Source organism: Lissotriton vulgaris, chromosome 1_1, assembly GCF_964263255.1.
Source record: "Lissotriton vulgaris chromosome 1_1, aLisVul1.2, whole genome shotgun sequence".
Taxonomy (NCBI): Eukaryota; Metazoa; Chordata; class Amphibia; order Caudata; family Salamandridae; genus Lissotriton; species Lissotriton vulgaris.
Genome location: NC_141685.1, coordinates 878,255,101 through 878,280,378, shown reverse-complemented (window position 1 = coordinate 878,280,378; position 25,278 = coordinate 878,255,101). Strand labels below are relative to the sequence as shown.

The following is a 25,278-nucleotide window of genomic DNA, read 5'->3' as shown; positions in this document are numbered from 1 at the left end:
CACGCACACACTTATTTACTTATACACACACTTAAACATTTTAAGCGAACAACCTTGCTTTGTAATGAAAAAGGAGTTGAAGAAATCCATATGTACGGCAAAATGCAATGCCCGTTTTTCTGTGTCACCTGGCACATTCAGCTGTGTGGTGGTCGGGCACGGGTTGGGTCAGGACAACTTCCACCCTCTACAGATACCACTGCACAGAGGGAACTGGTTATCTCATCCTCACGAGGCTGAGCATCTCACGCAGAGCCTGTGCGTGCATCTCCCAGAGCCCCAGCGCCTCGCCTTCATACTGAAATACTCTACAGGGAGCATCAGCCTCTCACACTTTGACAGGCTCGGTGTCTCGCCCTCACACTCGGCGATAGTGTTCCACATTCACTCACGAGGACTGTGAGAGCTTCACCGTGGCACCCTCCTAGAGTGCTCCAGCGATTCACCCTCACACAGAAAGCCACTGCACGCCCCTACTCGCACACTACCGTCTCATTCCATAGGTACTCGCAGAACTGGGGCGTCTAACATCACACACAGGCGCAGCGTCCCCCTCACGCAGTTATTCTTCATTCTGACTTCTCACTTCCTCTTGTGGATAAACAGACACGGGCTGCGTTATTCTTGGACTTCTATAAAAAGTCCCCCGGCCACTGATCAGCGAAGGCTGTCACCCTGTGACTACTCGCACCCCGCACAGCAAGCCCCCGCCCGCCTCACCGCGCCTCGAAGCGAGCAGGCACCGCTGAAGCACTGACACCCAGTGTCCAGTCACAGTATGACAGCCTATGATCCTGGGGAGGGCGGGCACAGTCAGTGATCAGTCACTGGCGGTCCAGCAGTGAGCGGATACTAGAGCAGCAGTGACGCAGTATCCGGTCACAGTACAGCCCTGTCTGCTGTCCCCCAGAGAGAGCAGGCACCCCATGGGGACCCCAGGTGTCCAGTCACAGCGCAGCCCTGTCTGTCGCCCCATAGAGAGAGCAGGCACATCAAGGGGACCCCAAGTGACCAGTCACAGTGCAGCCCTGTCTGCCGTCCTGTAGAGCGAGCAGGCACCCCATGGGGGCCCAGGTGTCCAGTCACAGTGCAGCCCTGTCTGCTGTCCCCTAGGGAGCAGGCACCCCATGGGGGCCCAGGTGTCCAGTCACAGTGCAGCCCTGTCTGCTGTCCCCAAGAGAGCAGGCACCCCATGGGGTCCCAGGTGTCCAGTCACAGTGCAGCCCTGTCTGCCGTCCCCAAGAGAGCAGGCACCCCATGGGGGCCCAGGTGTCCAGTCACAGTACAGCCCTGCCTGCGCTCTACCAGAGAGCAGGCACCCCATGGGGGCCCAGGTGTCCAGTCACAGTACAGCCCTGTCTGCCGTCCTGTAGAGCGAGCAGGCACCCCATGGGGGCCCAGGTGTCCAGTCACAGTACAGCCCTGTCTGCCGTCCTGTAGAGCGAGCAGGCACCCCATGGGGGCCCAGGTGTCCAGTCACAGTGCAGCCCTGTCTGCTGTCCCCTAGGGAGCAGGCACCCCATGGGGGCCCAGGTGTCCAGTCACAGTGCAGCCCTGTCTGCTGTCCCCAAGAGAGCAGGCACCCCATGGGGGCCCAGGTGTCCAGTCACAGTGCAGCCCTGTCTGCCGTCCCCAAGAGAGCAGGCACCCCATGGGGGCCCAGGTGTCCAGTCACAGTGCAGCCCTGTCTGCTGTCCCCCAGAGAGCAGGCACCCCATGGGGGCCCAGGTGTCCAGTCACAGTGCAGCCCTGTCTGCTGTCCCCCAGAGAGCAGGCACCCCATGGGGGCCCAGGTGTCCAGTCACAGTGCAGCCCTGTCTGCTGTCCCCCAGAGAGCAGGCACCCCATGGGGGCCCAGGTGTCCAGTCACAGTGCAGCCCTGTCTGCTGTCCCCCAGAGAGCATGCACCCCATGGGGGCCCAGGTGTCCAGTCACAGTGCAGCCCTGTCTGCTGTCCCCCAGAGAGCAGGCACCCCATGGGGGCCCAGGTGTCCAGTCACAGTACAGCCCTGCCTGCGCTCTACCAGAGAGCAGGCACCCCATGGGGGCCCCGGGTGTCATGTCAGAGCGTGGCATTGGTTGATGCCCTGCAGTGAGCAGACACCGGTGCAGCGGTGATAAATGCCAAGGGGTCCCTAGCAGTATGGCCTTGCCTGCGGTTCTGGAGAGCGGACGCTGGTGTAGCAGTCACCCCTGGAGTTCAGTTATAGTAAGCTGTGGCCCTGAACATACTGTGCAGTAGTGACACCCAGTGGAAGGTCATGTTGAAGTAAACACTTGTGCAGCAGTTACGACAAATGTCATGTGCAGTGTGGTAGTGACTGCTGCCAGGGTGCAACTCTGCCCCCTTGTGGCAGTTCCTGTACCAATGCCCAAATAGGTATTTCTTGTGTATTCACATGGGTGCCACCTCACACCGCCCCAGCTAGGACTCTCACCGCTAGGCGCGGTCTCCTCTGCTGTTTCTTTATCGTCTTGCCTTCAGCGTTTGCAACTTCCTCCCCCCACTCCCGCCCCCCAGGATGCTGCGGCCTTTCGTCACTTCTGCTATTACGGCTGTCAGTTGGGGGAACTTCTGTTTTTGGGTCTCGCTCAGGCTACCGGCTGGGAGAGGATTTTATAATATGCTTAACATGGGCTGCAAACAGGATCAGAACCCCGCAGATCACACACGGCCCCGTGCAATGAGTGCAAGAACCACCTGAGCTACCGTACTGCGAGGGGCCCCTGTCACAACCACACGACCTCCCCGAACTGCCAAACCACGGGTTGCATCTGAAACCTGCAGGCTACTCGGGTGCACCCGCAGCAGGCGCATGAACCCCCAACGCACCCGTACTTCGATTGGCCCCGAGCGTTGCCGGTTGCACACAGGCCTCCGCTGCAGGCGCGCGAACCTGTGAGGGCGGGATGCCGCCTCTGACCCTCTCTTCTCCATCTTTGCAGTGCTCCAGCTGAGGCTGCAGCAGCGGCGGACCCGGGAGGAGCTGGTGAACCAGGGCATCATGCCACGTGAGTACTGTCGAGGGTTTCTATGTGTGGGGCGGGGTCGCAGTGTGCGGGTCTCAGTACAGAGCTGTGTGGGAGGCCTGGTTCTGGCGTAGCTACGGGTGCTGCAAGTTAGGATTGAGCTGTGCACAGGACTATAAAACGAGGTGCACTGCATGGCAGCAGTGAGGTGCATTGGCAGAGATGTGTGGGGGACCTAGTACTGGGACAGGCGCTGGTACTGCAGGATGGGGAGTCGGGTGCTGTGACTGAGCTGTGTGTTTCTTTCTGGTGTAACTAGCAAGGGCGCCGGAGGTCTGCACAGTTGCACCAGCAGTACTGGAATAGATGCTGCTACAGGTCGGTGCTGAGCTTGAGGTGCATTGGCAGAGCTGAGCTGGCGTGTCTTGTCCCAGTGACGGATGTCATGGGGTTTCTGCAGGTGTACTGACATATCAGCATGTTTCCATGAACTGCCATAGCCGGTCTGCTTTCATTTTTGTGTTGTGTTTTTGCCTTGTCTTCTTGTTTTCTCAGTCACTTCCTCTAACCAGGGGCGTTATCCTCCCCCCTGCGCTCCCATGTGGGGTCAACGCCACAGTCACTTTCAGTTCCTGAACTCTAGAAATCACCCCATTACGTATTTCTATAAAAGAGCCCACCCTGGAGTTCACTGCGCCCTGTCCCCCATTTGCTCCCCTCACGCTGTCTTTGGTATTCTTGAGAAATCGTGTTTTCTGCCCACTTCCATGCTCAATATGCCAATGACACTTTGTTTCTGTTTTTTTTAACCTTTAATATCTTATTGGAGGGGGTACAGCCGGACGCGAATCAAATGTGCTTGAGTTGTGTTGCTGCGTGCATCTAACATAGGAAGGTGAACATTTACAAATACGTGGGGGCGGGGACTGGAGAATGTCACCATAGTGGTAAAAGCAGGGGCATATTCAAACGAAGGGGTGCAGTTAAGGTTACTTGATGGCTGCTTGTCACCAGGGATCCAGTGCTTGATTTGTAAAAAAAAAACAGTGCTGGTGCCCACAGGTTTTTGCTCAGGAGGGCCGGTGCAATTAAATGTTGTCGCGCCAAATTCCAAGGCTGGTAGTCTTAAATCCACCTCTTGCCTGTTTAATCTGCTACCTCGCACTCCCTGCCCCCTCTCGCAGGCGCCTGCTGCAACCTTTATGACAGGTGTTTTCAGTTGGTATAGTTGACCTGGGATGCAACGCTCAGGTAGGTTGATAAAGGAAAGCCCAGGACTAAAAAAACGGTGTCCCTGGTGATATGGAGTCATGTGGTAAACATAGGTCCAGGAATACGAAGGTCTTGATAGTTTATTTGGCCTTTTTAGGTGTATAAATATATACTGTTTGTGGTGATGGGCTTTCGGTTTGTGAGTTACCTTGTTTATGGACTCAGGAGTGTAGGCCGTCATGTCACACACACATATTTTTATTGGTAAACTGTGGTAATCAAATATTTATACGGCAAACATTTTTCACCAATGTGCAATTTTGCAAAATGTCTATTTGTCCAGGGGACTGGATGCTTCAGAAATGTACTTGTCCTATAGATAATCCACCTGCCCTTTTGGTGCTATGCAGTGAAGTGACACATTATAGCAGCAATCTCAATACAGCAGAGCTCTGATAATTGTCCTTTGATAACCTAAGGGCCTATATTATATTAGGGTTTGGATTCAAGCAAAGCTCTGAATTTGCCGTCTTTCTGGAAACCCCTTTTACAGGAGCTGGAAGTAGGTTGGTCGCAGTAGTTCCAGGGATGAAATGCCTTGCGAGTCTGTGCACATCCACAAACTAACATGTTAGGGGGTGTTCACCAACTCTTCTCCAATCTCTTCACTTGCCGGAAAAGGATGGAAATTGTCTCCTGAAAAAGGCTGTATTAAAACTTTATCCAGGGAGGAAATAAAAACGGTGGTTGGGCAAGTGCATTGCTGTCGGTTTGCAGATTTTTGCACGAGTGTATAATCCCATGCATATTTACAAATGCAAAAATGAATTTCACAAGCTGTCACAGAAGTAGGCCTGGAAACCAAACTCTTAAACGTTTGTGAATTCCTGAAAGTGGTAAATCGGCACCAACGGTAGGCCACATACGTGCAGGTGCTTTTTTGTGCCTTTCTTTAAAAATTCGGCATGTCATTTATTTTTATTTTGTCTGTAATGGTTTTACATTGTGAGCATTAGTAATCTTTTTTTAATATTAGCAAATATCAAACACTATTTGCAAAATAAAGCCTCTGAGAAATTGTATATAAAGTTGCACAGTTCATTTAACCAAATGTTTTTTGTTTCAAGTTGCAATTTTTTATGTGCACATTTTATTAGAATGCAAACAACCACCAATGGCGCTTTCATGCTTGGGATTGTAATCTGAGAGCATTATGAATAGCCTCAAATTGTTAAATTTAACAAATCAGTGCAAGTTCAGCTCCCAACCCACTGCATTTCCTTGGAGCACTCACCCTAATAGTAAAAGTGTCGCATTAGTGAACAACATATACATGTTTGAACAATTTATACACATAGATGGAAACCTTGCCGGAGTGGCAGACAATCCTCTGTTACAGAGCTATACTGTGGTACTGTAAACTGACAGCCACATGGCATGTGCGCCAGAGGTTTGTGCTTTCGTTTCCAGTGGACAAAATAAAAATGAAAACGTGTTGCCCTTAACCTCAAACAATGTGTCCTGGGTGTCTGGCAGAAGGAATGCCACACCCCTGATGTTTACATGGTTATTTATAGAGGATGTGAATCATGGCTAGTTGAATACGGAAACAAGTGATGAGGTGTTTCCTAGTGAGTAGTTGTATGTAAGGTCGATTACAAGTCTACATGCAAAGGAATCCCTATGTGGCAGAATAGAAGCATGTGTGTGTTTGGTGACTGCGTCAGACAGGACATTACACTAGCGAAATGTGCAAAATTCCCTTTGAGGACATTTTAAAATATGCGGTTTTGCATATCTTTTCTGTAAGTAAGCGTGCACCTTGTGCAAAAATAAACCAATAAATCCCAAGCTACCATCCTGAGAATGGTTTATTGAAAATGTCTTGCCAAGAGACATGTTCTGCTCAAATCTGTCCCCTGCTGGCATCGCTGGATACTTTTTTTTGTATGCTATGTGCGTACTCACATAAAAACATTGTTGCTAAATACTGGAAAACCATATTTTGCTATGAAAACATAATTTTGTGCAATTTTCATAGACTTTCCCAATACAAATCTGCTCTGTTTTATACACTTGTAGTACCAATATAGTGCTACTAATAGACCTCCAAAGTGGGACAGGGAGGCTCAGCAGGTTACATTTAGCTGAGTGTAGATTTCGGTGTATCAGAAACTAAAGCGGTGCAGTGCTTGGATATATTTAAGGACGAGAACCGGACTATAATAGAGCCCCCTGTTTTTGCAGAAGGCCAACCTGCTTGGTGGTAGCAAAAGTGAATGGTTGGTGAAGGGTTATCTTTGGAAACTGAAGTGTGTGTGAGAAGCGAAGGTTACAACTTTGTCCAGAGATGCAAGAGCATACTGGGTATGCTGATCAATAAAATGTTTAATTGATCAGTTACATGGGAGTAGTCAGAAATTACCCCCCCCCCCCACACTGAGCGCCAAAGCTTGTATGTCTCAGAGCAAACGAAGCAAGTCATCAAGACTCTATCCAGAAGAGCTCTGTTGGCTGTTCCATCAAAGCATCTATCTATCCATTCATCCTTCCATCCACTCACTGATACCCATAATTTACCTTTACATTCTGTCATCCATTCATTCTTTCACCATTCCGTCCACCGATCTATGTCTACACCTATGCGTCCATCGCCATCCATCCTTTCACTAATCCATCTACCCTTTCACTCATCCATCCACCCTTTCACTCCATCTATCCTTACATGCCATCCAGCCTCCCTTTCACTTCTCCTTTCTTTCCCTCATCCTTCCTCCCAACCACTCATCCATCCATGCTTTCATTTATCCATCCATCCATCTGCACTCCCGTTCACTTATCCAGTCATTCTTTCACTCATCATCCTTCCTTTCACTCATCCATCCACCCGCCCTTTCACTTATCCATCCACCCGCCCTTTCACTTATCCATCCACCCGCCCTTTCACTTATCCATCCAGCCTTTCACTCGCCCATTCACCCACCCACCCTTTCACCCACACATCCATCCTTTCACTCACTCCTCTTTGTCTGCCAAGTTGAGACAGAAGAGGCCCATCAAGAATTCCACCCGAAGTAGCTGGTTCATGACGTCCCAACTTCCATCCTTTCGCTCATCCATCTATTCACCCTTTCATTCGTCCATCTACCCACCCTTTCATTCGTCCATCTACCCACCCTTTCATTCGTCCATCTACCCACCCTTTCACTAAACCCCTTTTAGGAAGCTGGCTTTTTATAAAACGATGTACACTGCATAAAGATTCCAGTCCAACCCCCAGTTGGTTTATAAAAGCACAAATGATATCCCAAATGCTCTCTCTAGTGGTAGTGTAGGCGAGCAGTTTGGCTTATCGGAGGGTAGTGCTACGCATTTGTTGCACTCAGAGGCAATAAATGAGACACACACTCCAGAATAAATCCAAGACCAATTAGCTGACAATCGGAAGCACAGGGGCTGGGGGGCTGTTGCATCGGACTGGCTGAGGAGCGGCAACTCTGTGGACCAGACTTTGCGTTTTAATGCCTGGCGACTGCAGGGGGGTAATTCTTCTACACCAAGCGAGATTTCTTGGCAATTTGTGAAGGGCTGGCAGTCTCCAGGGGCTCTAGGGAGCTGGTCAGCTGTAGAACGAGTCGCTGGTCACAAGTGTCGAGATTGGTGCAGGCAGGCAGGGGTTGGTGCCAAAAGTCAAAGGTAGTGTACAGTTTTCACTTTTCTCGCAGCTCTTCTTTATTCCTCATCTTGACCAATCTAATCTAAGTCCCTGATGTCAAGGCTGCCACCTTAATACTCAATTTAAGAGTGTTACAGGGAGTGACAGGAAGTAGCCAATGGGCTACTTACCTTTAGGGTGTCTGCACCCTCTATATTACCCCTTCCTTTGGGAAGTGGGCTTAACACTGACCCAGAGAGCCTAATTCCGCCAAAATGAATATGGTGGAATTCTAAAAGTCGTGTCCACTTCAGGTTGCCCACCTTATGGGTGGTACTATTTCCCACCTGCCCAATGAGCCAGAGCAGGGGATTGCATTTCCCCTGCCTGGGTAAGCCTTGGGTCGCATAACAAAGGCAGAAGAGGCCTTTGAAGCCTCCTGCCCTGATGTGCTGATTGCGTAGCCCTCCGACTTGGAGGAGGTGACAACACTTCTGGCCAGAACAGGCATTGTTTCTGCCCTCAAAGAGCGCAGGCTCTCACCAACAGGGGGGGGGGGGGGGGTAAAAAACCGGTCTGTGCCAGTCAGCCAGGACATAGGTAGTCGGTAGGTTTTCAGGGTGCACCTCCAAGGTGCCCTCTATGTGCATGTATTAATAAATCCATCTCTGGAATCATTTTGGGCTTTATTAGTTCGTGTTGTTTAATACCAAAAATCTCTGTTTTCAGTGAAGCCATTGTGTAGCTGGGGAACTCGTAAACACTAGTGTCCAGCACATGTACTCCAAATGTCTTCCCTGTTTACTTGTAATATCTAAGAATTGACTTAGACATCACAAGGGCACATCTGCTTATACAGATATGTCTACACATGTAGTATAGTACAACCTGCCTTAGGGCTGAAAGGCCTGCTGTATGGTTGACTTAACTACACAGCATCCAGTGTCTGCAGGCATGGCACACAGGAGGTGTGCCATGTCGTGTCTTCCCTTTTCTCTGCATCATGGCACGCAGCCTGCCATGGCAGTTTGCATGTTCTTGCCGAGGAGTCTCTTAGAGTGGCATAATGCATGTTGCTCCCCTTGGAGACCCTCTTTAGCTTGCCTGCCCTAAGTACCAGGTGTACCATTTACTAGGAACTCCCAGGCTGAGCTGATGGTATTGCTAATTGGGGGAACAATTACACAGTTTTAGGGAAACCGATCTGGCATTGGGGACCTGGATAATGGGAATCCAGTCTACTTCTGTCAAAATTGCATCAGATATGAGGCAAAAAGTGGGGGTGACTGTTGGAACTGGCACATTCTCGTTGGGTAAGTCCATAGCCAGGCAGAACCTACCACTCCCATCAGGGTTGGGTGATTACACTCATATATCCCGAGCTCACCCTTGGGTAGCTTGGCACTGAGCAGTCAGGCTTATCACAGGGGCAATATGTAAAGCATTGACCCAGGACTCACTCACGATAAATACACTGAGTGTGATGTATGTATGTATGTATGTATGTAAACACACACAAATAATCAACACAATATGAACATCTGGTAATTCTGGGCATTAATCACCCTTGGAAATACTACTAGCAGTACTAAGCCCACCCGTGTTAAAATGACAACAGCAATATGCACACTTGGAAAGATCCTATTCTACCCCTTCCTAGCACCCTTATGCTATGCAACACATCAACCCCAGGCCCACCCTAGCAATTGTTAAAGTTCAATACCACACCGTTAAAGGGTGCACTCAAGGTCACAATGATATTTTAATATACTTTTTATTAGCACTGCCGGCCGAGGCCACATAGGTAAAACCAATGTTAAACGTGCAGTTCTTCTAAGAAGAAATCAATGTGTAAAGTGCACCACCAGCCAGTGTTCTGAATCACAGGCGGTCTGCAGACTCAGACTCAGACTGAGACACACACACACACACAAAATCAGGCATGCCTGTATGGAATGCACCTGCACACATACAGCACCGGTAATGCGGTGCAACTGATACCCAGCAGGTCAATTTATAGCACACTGTAGACCCTGTGGCCCAAGCCTCCCTACAGCTCACTCTGACTTTCCTACACCCCCAGATTATAGATAATCAGCCCCCCCCCCGATACTAGGCCGCACGCGGCCGAAGTCACACTTAGGGTCCCATGGAAGCAGGTGGGGGTAGGTAGCAGGACTAATAAGAAGACAGTAGTCAAATGGGGTACTAGCCCCCACTCTTGAAGTTCACCCACAGGATGCTGAGCAGAAGTAGGATTAGGGCAATAGTCTGTCATTCAAAAGGGTTCCTCAAGGGCTTTCCGGCACCAGCCCAAGTTCTGCGAAGAACAAGGGAGGACATGCAGTCTCTTGACCCGCTTCCGATTGCTCTCTTAAGCGTTCCTTCAGCCCACTCTCACTACCCAAGCCCAAGCCGGGCAATACTACCTGGCAACACGATGTCATCGGGAGCCAGGTAAGGAGACGGCTGTTGATCCGCTGCACTGAAGGCTAAGAAGCGAGCAGGCGATGAATGGGTAATAAAGCAGGTGAGCCTATCGGATGACGGAGGCACCCTGTCAGGCACATGTCGAATGGAGTAGCACCCAGGCAATCCAGGTACTACATCTGCTTTACGGTAGTACAAGCTGCACCAGACAATTCCGGTCTCACATGATGTTGTGACTTAGTACATCCCTGGATATTAGGCACAACGTCGGGTGCGCATCGCTCCGAGTCGCACCAGACAGTTGCAGTCACCCACAACGAAGAGTGGCTAATTCCGTACCTCCCTGGAAATAAGGCACAACTTCTGGTGTGCACTGATAATGGTCGCACCAGACAATACTGGTCACACACAATGAAGAGTTGCAAATTCCGTGCCTCCCTGGAAATGAGGCACAACGTTTGAGTCGAGATGATACAGGTCGCGCCACACAATACAGGTTATACACACAGGCATAAGTTCAGCAGTTCCACATGCGATAGAATGAGGCACTGCTACGGTTGGGCACCCCCTCCGAGGGTCGCAACCTGTGAATCGGACACCCCACACAGCGAGCATGCAGTCGGCGTGTCGCACAAGAGAGATGCATGATCGACGAAGCAGGTCATGCTGGATCCCGCAACTGGCGAATCCGCTCACCACCAACAAAATGCTTGTGTGGCTCGGTCCCCATGATTCAGGGGCCACGCACCCTAGATGCGGGCAAGAGTTCTGGGGCTCAGCACTATGCAATCCGGTCTCCAGGCACAGCTCTTTGTTCCACACTCAAGCTGCACTACCAGTTGGGATCCAGCAGACGATGTGGGCACTTGAGAGGGCACCGCTCTCCAAGTGTCTCAAGTAGACGGTGTGGGTCCCTTGTAGGAGATGTTTGATGTCCCAGAGACCTCTGAAAGAACAGGGGCAAGCCACCAAGCCCTTAGAGAGCACACTTCAAGGTTGTCATAGCAGCAGGTAGTCAGTCCAGGCCATTCACTATTCAGAAAAGACGTGGTCCCTTTCAATGGCAGTAATCTTCCTTGTGCACATCAGATTCCTTTGGCAGTGTGCACCACGCAGTACCACTTTCTCTGGTCCTACTTCCTCACAAGTATATCTCTGCGCTGCTGAAGTATGGCACCAGTAGTTATACTGCAATGCGCCTTTGAAGTTTGGGGTGGTTCAGAGGGTTTTCCTTTGAACCACTTATGTCTCCCCTAAATTTTAGACCTGTCTGCCATGGGGCCGTGGAATGCAGATCTTAATCTTCATCGGGACCTTGTTTTGGCTCCAGAGGCCAATTGTCAAAACTTCTTTCTCCAATCTATGCAGCCAGGCCCTCAAATGGCAGAGGTCTGTCGTTCTCGTTGCATTCCCTATGTATTATAGCTGTTTCTGGGGAATACGAGGTGTTCTTTACCAGCCTCCCATGTAGGATGGAGTCAAATAAAAGTCACACAAAGAGTTTTAGAGCAGAGAACTACCCACTTGCTAAAAGTGGTATTTATAAGCTATTAATGATAAAACCACCTTTACCACAGGAAAGGGTTTGTCATTCTGATGCCAATGATCGGAAACATTATGAGGCTACTCCACTGCAATCCACTATTGCAGCCTGAAGTAATTTTCACCATTCTTGCATGTTAACCTATGGGAAGAGAAAACCTCATAGGTTGTGAAAACAACGTGAGTATCTGCACTACCTGTGCAGGGCCCTACCTTTCACCTGCCTCTTGCTTCACCCCGCAGGACATCCCTCAGGTGTGCTCTAGTGGTAGTGAAAGGTCCCCTCAGGATGGGCTAGTGATTTAGCAACCAGCCTGGGCATACGTGCAATTTCGGACACCCGGTCCATGTTGGCAGGCCAGACCCTGCTTAAAACCGTCATAGGTTCCAGTGCTTAGTCACCAGCCTGCAATGGCAGGCTGAACACCTGTTAAAAAAATTCTGTAAACACCCCTACCAAACAGGTGTAGGAAGGGTGCACACACTTTCACACGGTATGTACAATGGGAAAGTGCCCAGAGCCCTAGGCCACTACAAGAGAATCAGCAAAACCCAAGAGGAAAAACAAAAAGTATAGGGGAACACTAACTGAAGAGTATCGGATTTAACAGAGACCTTGTCACAAAGGGGCACTTTCCTACACCCATCCATCCACGCTTTCAGTAATCCATCCATCCTTTCTCATCATCCATCCACCCTTTGACTCATCCTTCCATTCACCCTTTCATTCATCCACCCAACCTCCCTTTCATCATCCATTCTTTCACTTATCCATCCACCCATACTCCCTGTCATCTATTCATTCTTTTATTCATCCATCCTTACAGCCATCTTTTCATTCATCCACGCTTTCACTCACCCATCCACACTTTCTCTCACCCTTTCACTCACTCACCTATTCATCAGTCTTTTCACTCACTCAAGCAACCGACCAGACACCCCCCCCCACCCTTAGTGGCCTGTTGTGTCCCTAGTAGGTTATTCTTATGATCCTTGGAGTCCACTTCTTTGTCCCAAGTACAGGAGGGGGAGCAGGTCCAGTCTTCTAGGCTGTTCTCATGTCTCAGATAGCAGGTGCAACTTCTTCTGATCTTCGACAGGTCCCGGAGTATTCTGAAGTGGATGCCTGGAGATGCCACATTTATGGGTGGCACGAGCTAGTGTGTGGTAATGACCCCATGCGACTCCCTAACCAATGGGATAAAGGATTCCGGTGCTAACCTTACTCACTCTGGGCATTTTCAAGCTGGCTGAAATCCCCGGCCCCGCTTAAAGTGGGCAGAGCGGTGTATGCAGGGAGTGTTCTTGTGTTATTCTAGTATTCTCCTACATCTAACACAAAAATCCAGTTGTAGTCGGTCCCTATACCCCCAACAAACATGGAGACAGAAGGTTGGTAGAATAAAGCTGATCTTTCAGCAACTGGACAGTGGATGCACACAAATTGTTTTGGCATTCCAAGTCCCTCCTCGCCCCAAATGTTCTATGTAAACCCAGCAAATCTGTAAAAACAAAAAAGAGGCCAGCTGTGATAGGGGCCTGTCTTGGGGAGGGGGCGGTGGGCATGTTCTCTCATCCCTCAAAAACGTCCTTGTCCCTTGAAGGAGATCCTAGCTGGCAAAGATGAGCCCTGTCACTCGAAGGAGAATAGCACTTCAAAGGAGAAGCCCACCCATTTAGACATAGCCATGCCCACGTTCTCAAAGAAGAGCCTCACCTAGCTGACCCTAGTTTTAGTACCAGTTTAGGGTGGACTGATTTGCAAAGAAGTACTACGTGTGCCTGCCCTAAATATATTAGCAACAGACCTTTCCTTCTCTTACACCCTTTAACACAACCTCTAATCAAGCACTCCTTTCCCACTCACCATCCCAGACGATCATCTCCCCAAACTCAATAATGCCAAGCCATCATGCATCTAAGTGACCTGTTTGGCCCTGAAATATAAACAAAATTACCCTTCTCCTGCTTGTTCACATGGGGGAGGGTGTTGAAGGTTAAATGGACAGAGCTCTCCTCAAAAAGGCAGAGAAAAGTCAACATGGGTTGGGCTTTTGTTTGAGGCTCGCCTTCCTAGTGCTGCACACTATTTAGATGGAAAGGAAAAATCAGATAATTCAACCTTCAGGGCAATCTGGAATGTATCCTTCAAAAACAGAGCCTCGGACGCCAAGTTCAGTTGTACAAGATAAATCCCCAGGTGGCTAGTTACCACCAAGATCTCTTTGGAAAGAATCCACATAAGCTGACTAGCACATGAGGCTAACATTCAGAGAGCAATGTTGATGAAACCCCACAGTAAACTGGGAAGCAAAATGTACCCAATAAGAGTAGTAAGCAGTGGGGCCTAACCTTTCATAAATTGTTCAGTAATCGCAAGTGGATTCTTCCGATACAGGCCCTGCATTTCAATGCAGGCTACTAATGAAGCTCTGAGTTGATAAGCACCCAGGTGTCTCCGCGTCAAAGTGTGTCACAGACTCCCAACATCCATTTTAAAAGAAGGGTTACATTTGAAAGGATAGAGATTATTAGTATGAAGAGCTTAACTATTTTGCGGGGAACTGTTATCTGACAGAATGTGCTCAATCCACTGATTTTTCTCGAGCATGGAGGTTACCATTTGAATTTCTGACATAGCAGGGGTATGTCTTGCGTGGACAGTGAAAGGACACCCCTGTGTAATTAGATTTCAATATATGTGCCCATGTGCTTCTCTCTCAGCAGACCAACCGGCTACTTCATTAGTTTTGTAAATCAGAACCTAGGAATCTGGAAACCCTGCCTTGTCCTCCCTGACCAACACAAATGCGTCTTCTATTTGTGCACACTTTGCAAGTGTACGAGCAGACAGGCTGTTCACCTACCTTACAAAACTCCTGAATCAGAAATAAAACCTTATCGAACTCCTCATTGGAGACAGAGTTTCTTCCAGTGAAGCTGGTGAAGTTTGAATCGTGTAAAACTACAAGCAGTTTCCACAGCCCGTTTTAGCACCCATGCCAGAAATTTGCAATGGCTGAGCGAGTTTCAGCAAGCAAAATATGACCAGGATTCATCTTGTTTCAGTTTTTGTAGCTGGAAGCGTAAATCTACTTTGTGTAACTAAGTGAATAGCAGTTGTCTTGTCGAATCTCTTTGAACCACTTTTCCAGTTGGCTCGTCATACGGGACCTAAGTCCAGGAAGCCTTTCAACATCCGCAATATCCTTATTTTCAGGTGCAAGTTTCCCTCATCGTAATTGGTTAAATTATTATTGTCCTCTGTGCCCCATCCACCCAAGCAAGCTCAACTTGACTAAGATGTGTGAATATTTCATCATCATCGTTCTAGAGTAGAGACCTAAAATCTTACCAAAAACCCCCCAAAAAACTACGTGTATTTTCACAATACTCTGCATCAATGGCCCATCCTCTGCCATGGTCTTCACACTTTCAGACTCTGGTTTTGCCGTAAAACAGGGTGTCCAGCATAGGCGCAGGAGGGCGTAATCCTTGACGGATTTCTCAGGATAACCACTACATAAAGGATTTAAATTTAAATTCCTTGTGTGTAAATGCATATTCTGTGGATATCCTGAAAATCGATATGAACAGCTCCTTCGCGAGTCTGTGTTAGAAATCAGGCCAGACGTTACACCCTGTACAATAACAGCCATGACAAAGTGAAGGAGTCAGTAACTTGAGCTGGTATTCAAAGGAGTTAGATATGTACTGTGTCTTGGGTGTTACACAGTGGATGGCCAGGGAGAGAGGATTCTACAATATGGAGTCAAGCTTCATCCTATATGCAGCCCTCATTCAGTAACGGTCACTAAGAGAAACATCTTTGCTGCAGAGCGACGAGCCCTGCCATACTCCTTAGATCTAGCAAGCTTAAAATGTAAGTCCTCTTTTCTGTGTACCTCCAGCATCTGTCTATTGTTGGATCATGTGAATTGCTCAACATTATCAAGCAGCCAACAGGAACTAGAGCACTCTCTTCTTTATCTGTAGTGTTCATGTTAATTTAAGATTTGAGCCCAGTAGATCATTGTAATTGCATCAAGGAATTCTCACCTAACCAGGAGTTCATGCCTCAAGGTGGCCTGAGTGAGGCCTTTAGCAGTGTAACTTCCTTAAATGACTTGGACAAGTACACAGATATCAGACAGAATTTTCCATGAATGTCTAGACCCTTAACATTCCGCACCATCGACTTCTAGACCCACCCGTTCTCACCTCTACCGAAGATAAAATGAACAGTCAAGTTGTTCAAAACCTATGCCCATGGCCCTCCGCATTTATAAGCAGAACATTAGTGGAACAACCAAATCCTTACCAAGAACAGCAGCCAAAACCACCATGCAACAACCACCCTAACTTAGTGACGAGAAATCCACCTTGACATATGACTGCAAACCCACGACTTGCACTGTTAAAGTAACTTTCAATCCTAGCTTTTCCCACATTGGGATAACGCTGTGCATTGACGGCTGCTATTCAGAGGCACTAATTAGTGTGTGATTCAGAAAAGGGGGTGGTGATGAACAGAGTGTCTGAATTAAGCAGACCACTCTTACCCAGTCAAGAGATCAGGGCTTAATCCATCACCGTTATTTATCTCACTGCACCATCCCAGCTCAGAACCTGGCTATATGCAAATCAGTCTGTCCCTGGCCCAGTGCATCATGGGAACAGGGCAGACTAAACTACCAAGCCAATTCTTCACCAGAAAGGAGACAAGCTACCGGGGACCGGTTTCTGGCATTTCAGCCGTCTTCGGCCCGGCTTGCTTGAATCCTGATGGTGCAGTGAGAAAGGGACTCATGTCTGAGTATACCCTGCCACACCTATAGTGGCCTTCCCAGTATAAGAATTGGCTTGGTAGTTTGGTCTGCCCTGTTCCCATGATGCACTGGGCCAGGGTCAGACTAATTTGCATATAGCCAAGTTCTGAGCTGGGATGGTGCAGTGAGCTAAAAAACGGTGATGGATCAAGCCCTGATCTTTGGACTGGGTAAGAGTGGTTTGCTTAATTCAGACACTCTGGTCATCACCACCCCCTTTTCTGAATCATTTTTGTCCACCCTAAGCATGGAAGGGTATACTCAGATGTGAGTCCCTTGCTCATTGCACCATCAGGATTCAAGCAAGCCGGGCCGAAGACGGCTGAAATGCCAGAAACCGGTCCCCGGTAGCTTGTTTCCTTCCCAGTATAAGAATTGGCTTGGTAGTTTGGTCTGCCCTGTTCCCATGATGCACTGGGCCAGGGTCAGACTAATTTGCATATAGCCAAGTTCTGAGCTGGGATGGTGCAGTGAGCTAAAAAACGGTGATGGATCAAGCCCTGATCTTTGGACTGGGTAAGAGTGGTCTGCTTAATTCAGACACTCTGTTCATCACCACCCCCTTTTCTGAATCTAATTAGTGTGTGAAGCACAACTATCTTGCAAGAGAGAGGTGTCGGTTGCAAATGGCTTGCACAAACGTTAAATGTGAATAGCAAGAGTGTTGCACGCATGACACCTATTAGAACTGTTAAAAACAAATTGAGACTGCTGTTTTAGATTGTGTAGAGATGTGGTGGCTGTGTAGCGGCTGGAGAGGTTCTGGTGTAAGACAACATTCATTGCATCCTCATGGGAAGTGAAGAAATGTGCTATCTCACTGTAGCTCGCTGCAGCTCGGAGGAGAACATCGTTCAGACATGTACACCACATCCTCATTATCTTTTTGAGTGCGGCTTTTTTACATACAGGACTCTGATCCTGAAGTATGAATAGATGGAAATTCTTTGACTTGCTATGACAGAGGAATTCTCAGTGCAGAAGATTTCCTCAACCTCTCTCCCCCACAGCAGTCAAGCCTGGAGCCACCCTCTGCCCTCCAGGCACTCCTCTGTCCATGATATTCACAAAGTGTTAGAATTGATTTAGCTGCAGATGGATTGAGTACAGTGGGATCCTTGATTTATTTAGCCTAAAAGTTGGTCTCTAGGACGGGGGCCATTACTCCAGTGTGTGCCATTTAGAGCAACCCCACCAGCGTCTTATTGTTTCTATTGAATCTATCCCTCAAGCCTTCTTTCTTACCGGCATCAAGCAAGCTGAAGGTGTTCTCTATTTTCTATTGGATGCAAGTTTACATACATTTAATAGGCTAGTTAGATTACCTACTAATATCCAATGCTTTCCCTTTCAGTCTAAGAGAGATTCTTTAGAGCTAGAGTATGTGAGTTTTAGCTTGTACGATGGATTGTATGCTAGCAACATCTTGGGGTGTTAGCTAGACGAAACCAGTTTGTAATTAAGGAAGCTTTCCTCTCCAGATAGTTCGTGTTGGAACTTCAGTGTGCCCTGAAACACACCTGAAGGAACTATTGGAACCTGAAAGCTTCTATGGAGTCTTGGATCCATACTTGCATCAGATTGAAGAGAGAGTGCCTGCACACCTATTTATTCAATCAGCTGGGCTGGGTGTGTTACCCTCTGCTTCAGGGTGCTCAGATTGGTTGACAGAGGTAAAATCGACAGGAGCCGCCCTGTAGACCACTTGTGAAACACGGGCAAACAATAGATAATAGCATCAATGTTTCAGCGAAGCATCTTTTTGTGTTACGTAAAGCAATTGTAATAATTGATACTGGGTATACTTAAGTAACCATGTTGACAATCAATTGTTAAAAGCAAATACTTATTGGGATCATTAAGAAATGTACCATGCAGGCGATCAACTGTTCGAATAGAGAGTGCAAAAAGCCATGTACATTGTAATTGTACCTCTTAATTTTAAGTGGTTCTACTGTATCACTTGCACCCTGTATGCAATAACATTTCTTTTTTTTAAAATGTGATGCAAAGGTATTATTTTGAATTTAACCTCTGAATGTCTGACTCTAGTTGATACCAAGACCCCCATGATGCACTTTGAGAATGTTGTGCTATATTTATGTAGTTTCCCCCTAGTGCTTCTTGTTGGTGTTGGGCTATAGTTGTCAAGCACCCATAAAATAGACTTTGTTTGTGTTGTTCTGTAGTTGACATCAAGTGCTCCCATAGTCCCTTAGATGAACAAGGTACCTATCTCCATTCCCTGAACAAATCCCCCTTGACCATATGAAAACTGCAATATATGCTGCACTTGCAGACATGTATTAGTCTTCGAAGCAAACGCAAGGAGATGATGGATGAAGCACTGAAACTTTTCAGACACTCACCCCCCCAGTCACAGACCTGGGTTGAATCCATCATCGTTCTTTAGTTCACTTTGCCACCCCAGGTTAGACTCGGCCATATGCAAATCAGTCTTCACCCTGGTCCTCTTGGCAACAGTCTAGCCCGAACTGCCACGCTAGGTCTTCGCTGGACCGGAACCAGCATCCTGGGCCCGGTTTTGGGGTAACACCCCTTATGAGCCAGGCTAGCTTGAATCCAGTGACAAAGTGAGCAAGGGACCCACATCTGGGTCCCTTGCCAACTTGGGGCGAACAAAGGAAACACAAGGAGATGATAAATGGAGCGCTGAAACTTTTCAGACATTCACCCCAGTCACAGAACAGGGATGAAGGGAAGTTGTTGAGGTGATGGATTCAATCCAGCTCTGTGACTGGGGTGAGTGTCTGAAAAGTTTCAGCTGTCTGTCCATTATCTCCTTACGTTTGCTATGTATTAGCTTACAAACTTGCAGCTGTAAACAGTTCTGCATTTTGCGCAAGGCTTGTCACCGCTTCAGGCACATTTTAGCACATTGCACCCATATTGTGCAGTTTATCCTTGCTTGCCATATTCTCAAGGATTCTGTTCAAGATCTGATTTCTCGTCTACAGAGCCATCGACCACAACAACCCTCCTTACCTAGCTGAATTGCTTCCCTTTCATAGTGGGTTGAGAGGTCTTAGAAGTAGAAATACTACCCAGCTTGAAGTATCCAAATTCAGGGCCGCGTCTTCCCAAAAACAATCCTTCACTGGCACCTGCCTAGAGACCCCTATCTCTCAAAACAAGAAAAAATCCCACTCTCACCTTTGCAAGACTTCCTATAGTTCCCAAATTAATACCTTTTGTACTTAAATGAACTTAAGAATTTATCTAGTTGAATGTCCCATTGTTATTCCTTATATGATCTACTGCTCTTATAGCCCGCCGTAGAGGGCTATACCGGCTATTAAAGGCCCTCTCCAGCGTTAAAGGACCCGAGCCGAAGGCGAGGGCCTTTAATAAGGGACAGGGACTTTAATAGCGGTATAGCCCATCTACGAAGGGCTATAAGGCTATTAGAACATTCTGTCACTAGAGGACAGAATGTTTTAACAAAAAAAAACAAAGCCTTTTGGGAGCGTGACGGGATTGGAATGCCCTGAGGCTCCATGAACCCTTTGTTCACAGCCAGAGCTTTGAACAAAGAAACATTGGAATGTTGGAGCTCCAGGCTTATACCAGCCATTATAAGCCCGGAGCACTCCATTGTTTTCAATGGAGCTCCCAACATTCCAATGTTCTAATTGTATTTAATTGTTCTTCACAATAGAGTTTTGCATGTTTTATTCAGTTTTTTGTGACTGATGCATCCAGGCGGCAAACCATCTCTGTATCGTTTATTTAGTTTTGTGTTAGTGTTTGGTTTTATGGTTTGGTGTAGTGTTAGGTTTTATTTTGTAATAGGAAGGTTTTTGTGATGTTTGATGTTTTAGACGTGTTTTTGAAAATAAGCTCTTTGACTGGTTTCTAGAGAAGGTTAATTTAATTATGTCTTTGCATGTAAGTGGTTTTACTAGAAGGAAAGTAAACTGACTGACATTCTTGCCTTTCACCTCCCTGAGGATTCCTTCACTACCTTGTCTTGGATGAGGCATAATACCTTAGTCCACACACTTTGCTTTGGATATCCCGTAACAGAGGCTACTCGCATCTTTTCTGGGGTCACTCCACTTCCTCTTTCAGGATGCCGAACCTTTAGAGGGCTCCATAAAAAGAGTTTGTCAAGTCCCTATTTTACACGTGGAGTTCATCTTTCTTCAGTCACATTTTAAAATAAGAAAAACAATTGACATTAATGTTTCTCACCTGAAAGATTATATTTGATCTTGTGAATACCTATTTTACTAACAATAGGAACAATAACACTAATACCTGCAACATTACGTTCCTTTTCGGCGATACTGTTCATCCAAATTAAATAAATATATCTCACCCCTAAGGTCTTTCATTACATTTGTTTATTACAGCACTTACTGATAATATTTGGTCTTTAATACACATTATGGTCGTCATATGTTGCTTTATACGATTATCAATGATCTCACTGAGTATCACCAATAATATAACATTTTTTATTTTTAGCACTTACTTTCCTTAAGAGGTAAAAAACCATAATATATCTGATGTGTAAAATTGGAATTATGTTTCCAGTACGAATATTTTAACTATCACTCCAAGTAACATAAAATACCCAAAATATGACCACCAAAAGATCATGCTTGATGAATTTGTTTTTGCATCTTCTTAGGGGGGCTTTAAATTGGCCTACTGGGGGCGGTTTATGTTAGTATGTTGTTTAAAAGATTTTACGGCTCAGAGTGGGCCTATAGGGCATTGAATCTCTATACACCTAGCGAGAGTACATTTCTAAACGCTGTAGTGAAGAAACGGCCTATCAGCCAATAATAAATGACATAACTTGCAAAGAGCATGGTAGCTGATCAGTTGATGTTGAGAATATATGGAGAGAAGGGTGCAAGGAGTAAGAATGGGAAGTTGAGATGATGAGGCAACTTCATTAGCGGACGCTTGAGATATAAATTGTCAATATATTGACAGATTACAGTTGTCTTTTATTGTTTTCTGAAGACCCACGTTGTGAGTTGCAGAACTTTAAGTAAAGTACACCGGATTGAGATAGCAAAACTGAACAAGGGATTTTGAAATTGTAAATTCAGGTGTTGCTTCTAGAATTAAGCCACTGCAGACCTTTTAAAATAGGGTTGATTTGCTCATTTTGTAAATTTATTTGTGTTTCTCTGACAGTCATCAAACTGCGTGAACTATTGCTTGTAGAGGCGCTACTGATTAAAGTAGGTAGAAGTGTGTTTACATTTTTCCATTGTCAGTGCAGGATATAATTCTCGCTTGAGTCACCATCTTGAAGCTTATGGGAGGAATTGGTATTTCATGTTCCAGAGGAGTTGTCATTGGAAGTGTGTGTGTATGCTAAATAGGTTTGGCTTAGAGACTGGTTTAGGTGTTCAACAGCCTCATGTTTTCCGAAACAATCATAATATACATACATACAAATAGGGGCTTTGGGTTAGCCATCTTCGTCTATTGGCCTGCTCAGCTGTCATTCACATTTTTCTTCCTCGCACAACATGCGTACCGCATAGATCGGGGTCAGCACATTCTATCCATTGGCTGTGTTGCACTGTGAATGACAACAGTTTGACTGATCATATGTGCAGAGCCGCTGGAAAAGGAGTGTACATCAGTGCCATGACTGATGTGCTTGGGCTGCTGGGTCACTCATTTTTTTAATTTTTATATATTCCTTATGTTTTGGTAGAGGGGAGAACAAAAAAAGGAAATTCCTGTTGGCTTTGCTAAAGCTTGTTTTGAGTTGGTAATCTAAATTGAAACCTATGATTTTACATGCAGACCAACGGTGATTGTTGAGTTTGTTGAAGGCAGGATCTCTGACCACTGATTTATGTTTATGGGGTAGCAGTTTTCCATATGTCGGTAGGAACTCTGTTTTTATGTGAATTCAGTCTCAAGAACATTTATGGCAGCCACGATTTGGTGTTTGTAAGACACAACTCGGTGACCATATTTAAGACAGATTATAGAGCCTTTGGATATTGTGTGCATGCTGATCGAAGGTACAAAAGGGGGTGGTAATGGACGAGCATCTGAACCAATCAAACACTCACACCCAGTCAAAAGATCTGGGTTTAATCCATCACCGTTCTTTTGCCCACTCTGCCACCCCAGTTCAGACATGGCTATATGCAAATCAGTCTGACCCTGTGCCTCATTGGAACAGTCCAGCCAGACACACACAGCCAGACACACACAGCCAGACACACACAGCCAGACACACACAGCCAGACACACTCAGCCAGACACACACAGCCAGACACACACACACACACCCCTACACACACACACACACACCCCTACACACACACACACACACCCCTACACACACACACACACCCCTACACACACACACACCCCTACACACACACACACCTACACACACACACACCCCTACACACACACACACACCTACACACACACACACACACCCCTACACACACACCCCTACACACACACCCCTACACACACACCCCTACACACACACACACCCCTACACACACACACCTCACCGCTGCTGTTTGGGACAATCATTCATGGAGCGCCGGGTCCTCGGCTTCCGATGGATGGGCTTGCGGGGGCTACGTGGCCAGGGGCTCCCGAGCAGGGACAGGCTGGCAACTTCCAGCCTGCTAACTTTCTGCTGCTCCGGCGGGACCTGCGGTGTGCTGCGGAAACGGCGGCTGCGGTGCATGGGCGGGGCAGGACGGCGGCTGCGCAGGATTCGTAGCCCCTGCCCTTCGGCCGCCTCTGGGACTCCGCCCTGCTAGCGCGCCATTGACTGAGCGCCCTTCCGCGCTGGCTCATTTGTGAATGTATGAGCCCCCGTTGTCGCCTGCCTGGCGCAGCCTGTTCCCCCCCTCACGGTGCGTACAAGGGGCAGTATATTCAGGGGGTATTAAACGCAGGTTCGCCTCCCCCCCCCCCCCCCACCACTGATAGCTCGTTTTTTACTGTAGTCTGTGGCCATGTGAATAGAACACAGACATTAACCTCGTTCACCTACATAATCCTTCCATTCCAGATCTGAGTGGAACTGGAGCTTGCAGTGATGTAGACGCCCACAAGTGGTTTAAGACCGAAAAAGACCTTTAAAAAAATGCACCGCAATATAGGTTTTAGGTTACCATTATTTTCTGTAGAATAGTTATGCCGCAGACCATGGACTCCATAGCTCAGTTGAGCAGTGGGAGTTCTACGGTGACGGATGTCTCCAGGAATGTATGTGTACGGAGGGAATTTAGTGGGAGGAAAAGAGTCTGCATTATGTGGCACATTCTGGTAGTGCATACAGCGAGGGTTTGAACGCTCAAATTAATCAGCCACTGGTACTTACTATGAGCTGCATTACATCCATTCTTCTTAGACTTCTAGACTGTCCTCGTCCCTTGGGGTGTATGACTGCTGTAGCTTTAGGCTGTCTTCGTCTCTCAGGGTGTCTGACTTCCGTAACTCCAAGGCTGTCCTTGGTTCTCAGGGTGTCTGAATTCCGTAGCTCCAGGCTGTCCTCATCCCTCGGGGTGTCTGGCTTCTGTAGCTCCTGGCTGTTTTTATCTCTAGGGGTGTTTGACGCTTCTGTAGCTCCAGGCTGTCCTTGTCACTCGGGGTGTCTGACTTCCGTAGCTCTTCGCCCATTAAAAGTATTGTACAAATACTGAGAAGTGCTGGTTGTCTCCCATTAAACGTATTCGACTAGTATTGAAAAACTTGGGTACTTGCATTGTACCAGTACTTTGAAGTGCTGCCACTCTCCCATTAAAAGTGTTATTCCGGGGGGGCGTGGCTAGCAGCCGATGATGGCGGCAGCAACCTAGAGAGGCTCCCGTAGCAAGGCGGCTTCCCGCAACAATCCGCATGCCAATCCGCGCACTACTCAGTCCGAAGAGGGTGTCCCGGGTGCGGTGACCGAGCGGCACCGGCACAGAAAATTTGGGAGTGCCTGGACCCCGGTTTCGGGGCGAAACTTCATCTCCGTCCCTTGGGCGAGACGGGCCTGGTGACACGAGGCGAGCATCGGTGTCAAGTGAATCCTGAGGCCGGGCGGAAGTTCATCCTCCCCGGCGTAACCATCCGGAAGTAGCCGACGACGCCATCGCCCGACACCTTTGGCTAGCGATCCTCCCCGCCGGCTGCTCTACCCCTCCTGTGGAGTACACGGTGCCGCTGGGCATCTGTGCCCCTTGGCTGCGCTCGACACGGAGGTCCTGCACGGCACCAGACGCCATTTTGCTGAACTTGCCGAGGCCGCCACAGCTCCGCGGCGGCCGGCGACACTTGTATAGCACCAGCGGACTTTGGCCTCCCACCAGTTCTGAACTCCCCCTGCATTCCTTTCCCCCCCCCCCGTGGACAGCGACGGACCTCCGGCCCGTTCCAGCCTAGACTTTGTCTCGTTGGACGGCAATGGCGGGGAAGGGACAACGGCAGAATGCTGCTCAGGCGAAGCTTGGGAAATATGCCTACGAGGGCCAGTCGGCCACACAAACTGAGCAGCGCAAATCATTGGGGAAGGGCGCTGACAATGACGGCGCTAAAAAGGCCACGCTGGACGACGTGCTAAGGACACTGGAGCAGGTGCAGGCCACGGTGGGTTCGACCGCGGCGGAGGTTACCCTGATC

At 47.9% G+C, this 25,278-nt stretch overlaps 1 protein-coding gene across 1 annotated transcript in view; it reads left to right on the top strand.

Annotated features, from left to right (window-relative positions):
• MRTFA (myocardin related transcription factor A) overlaps positions 1-25,278 on the top strand; it is a 206,709-nt gene that overhangs the window by 45,802 nt on the left and 135,629 nt on the right. Inside the window, exon 4 of the mRNA XM_086958422.1 lies at positions 2,947-3,012. Coding sequence (XP_086814548.1) covers positions 2,947-3,012 — 66 coding nt within the window. The remainder of the gene's footprint in view (positions 1-2,946; positions 3,013-25,278) is intronic.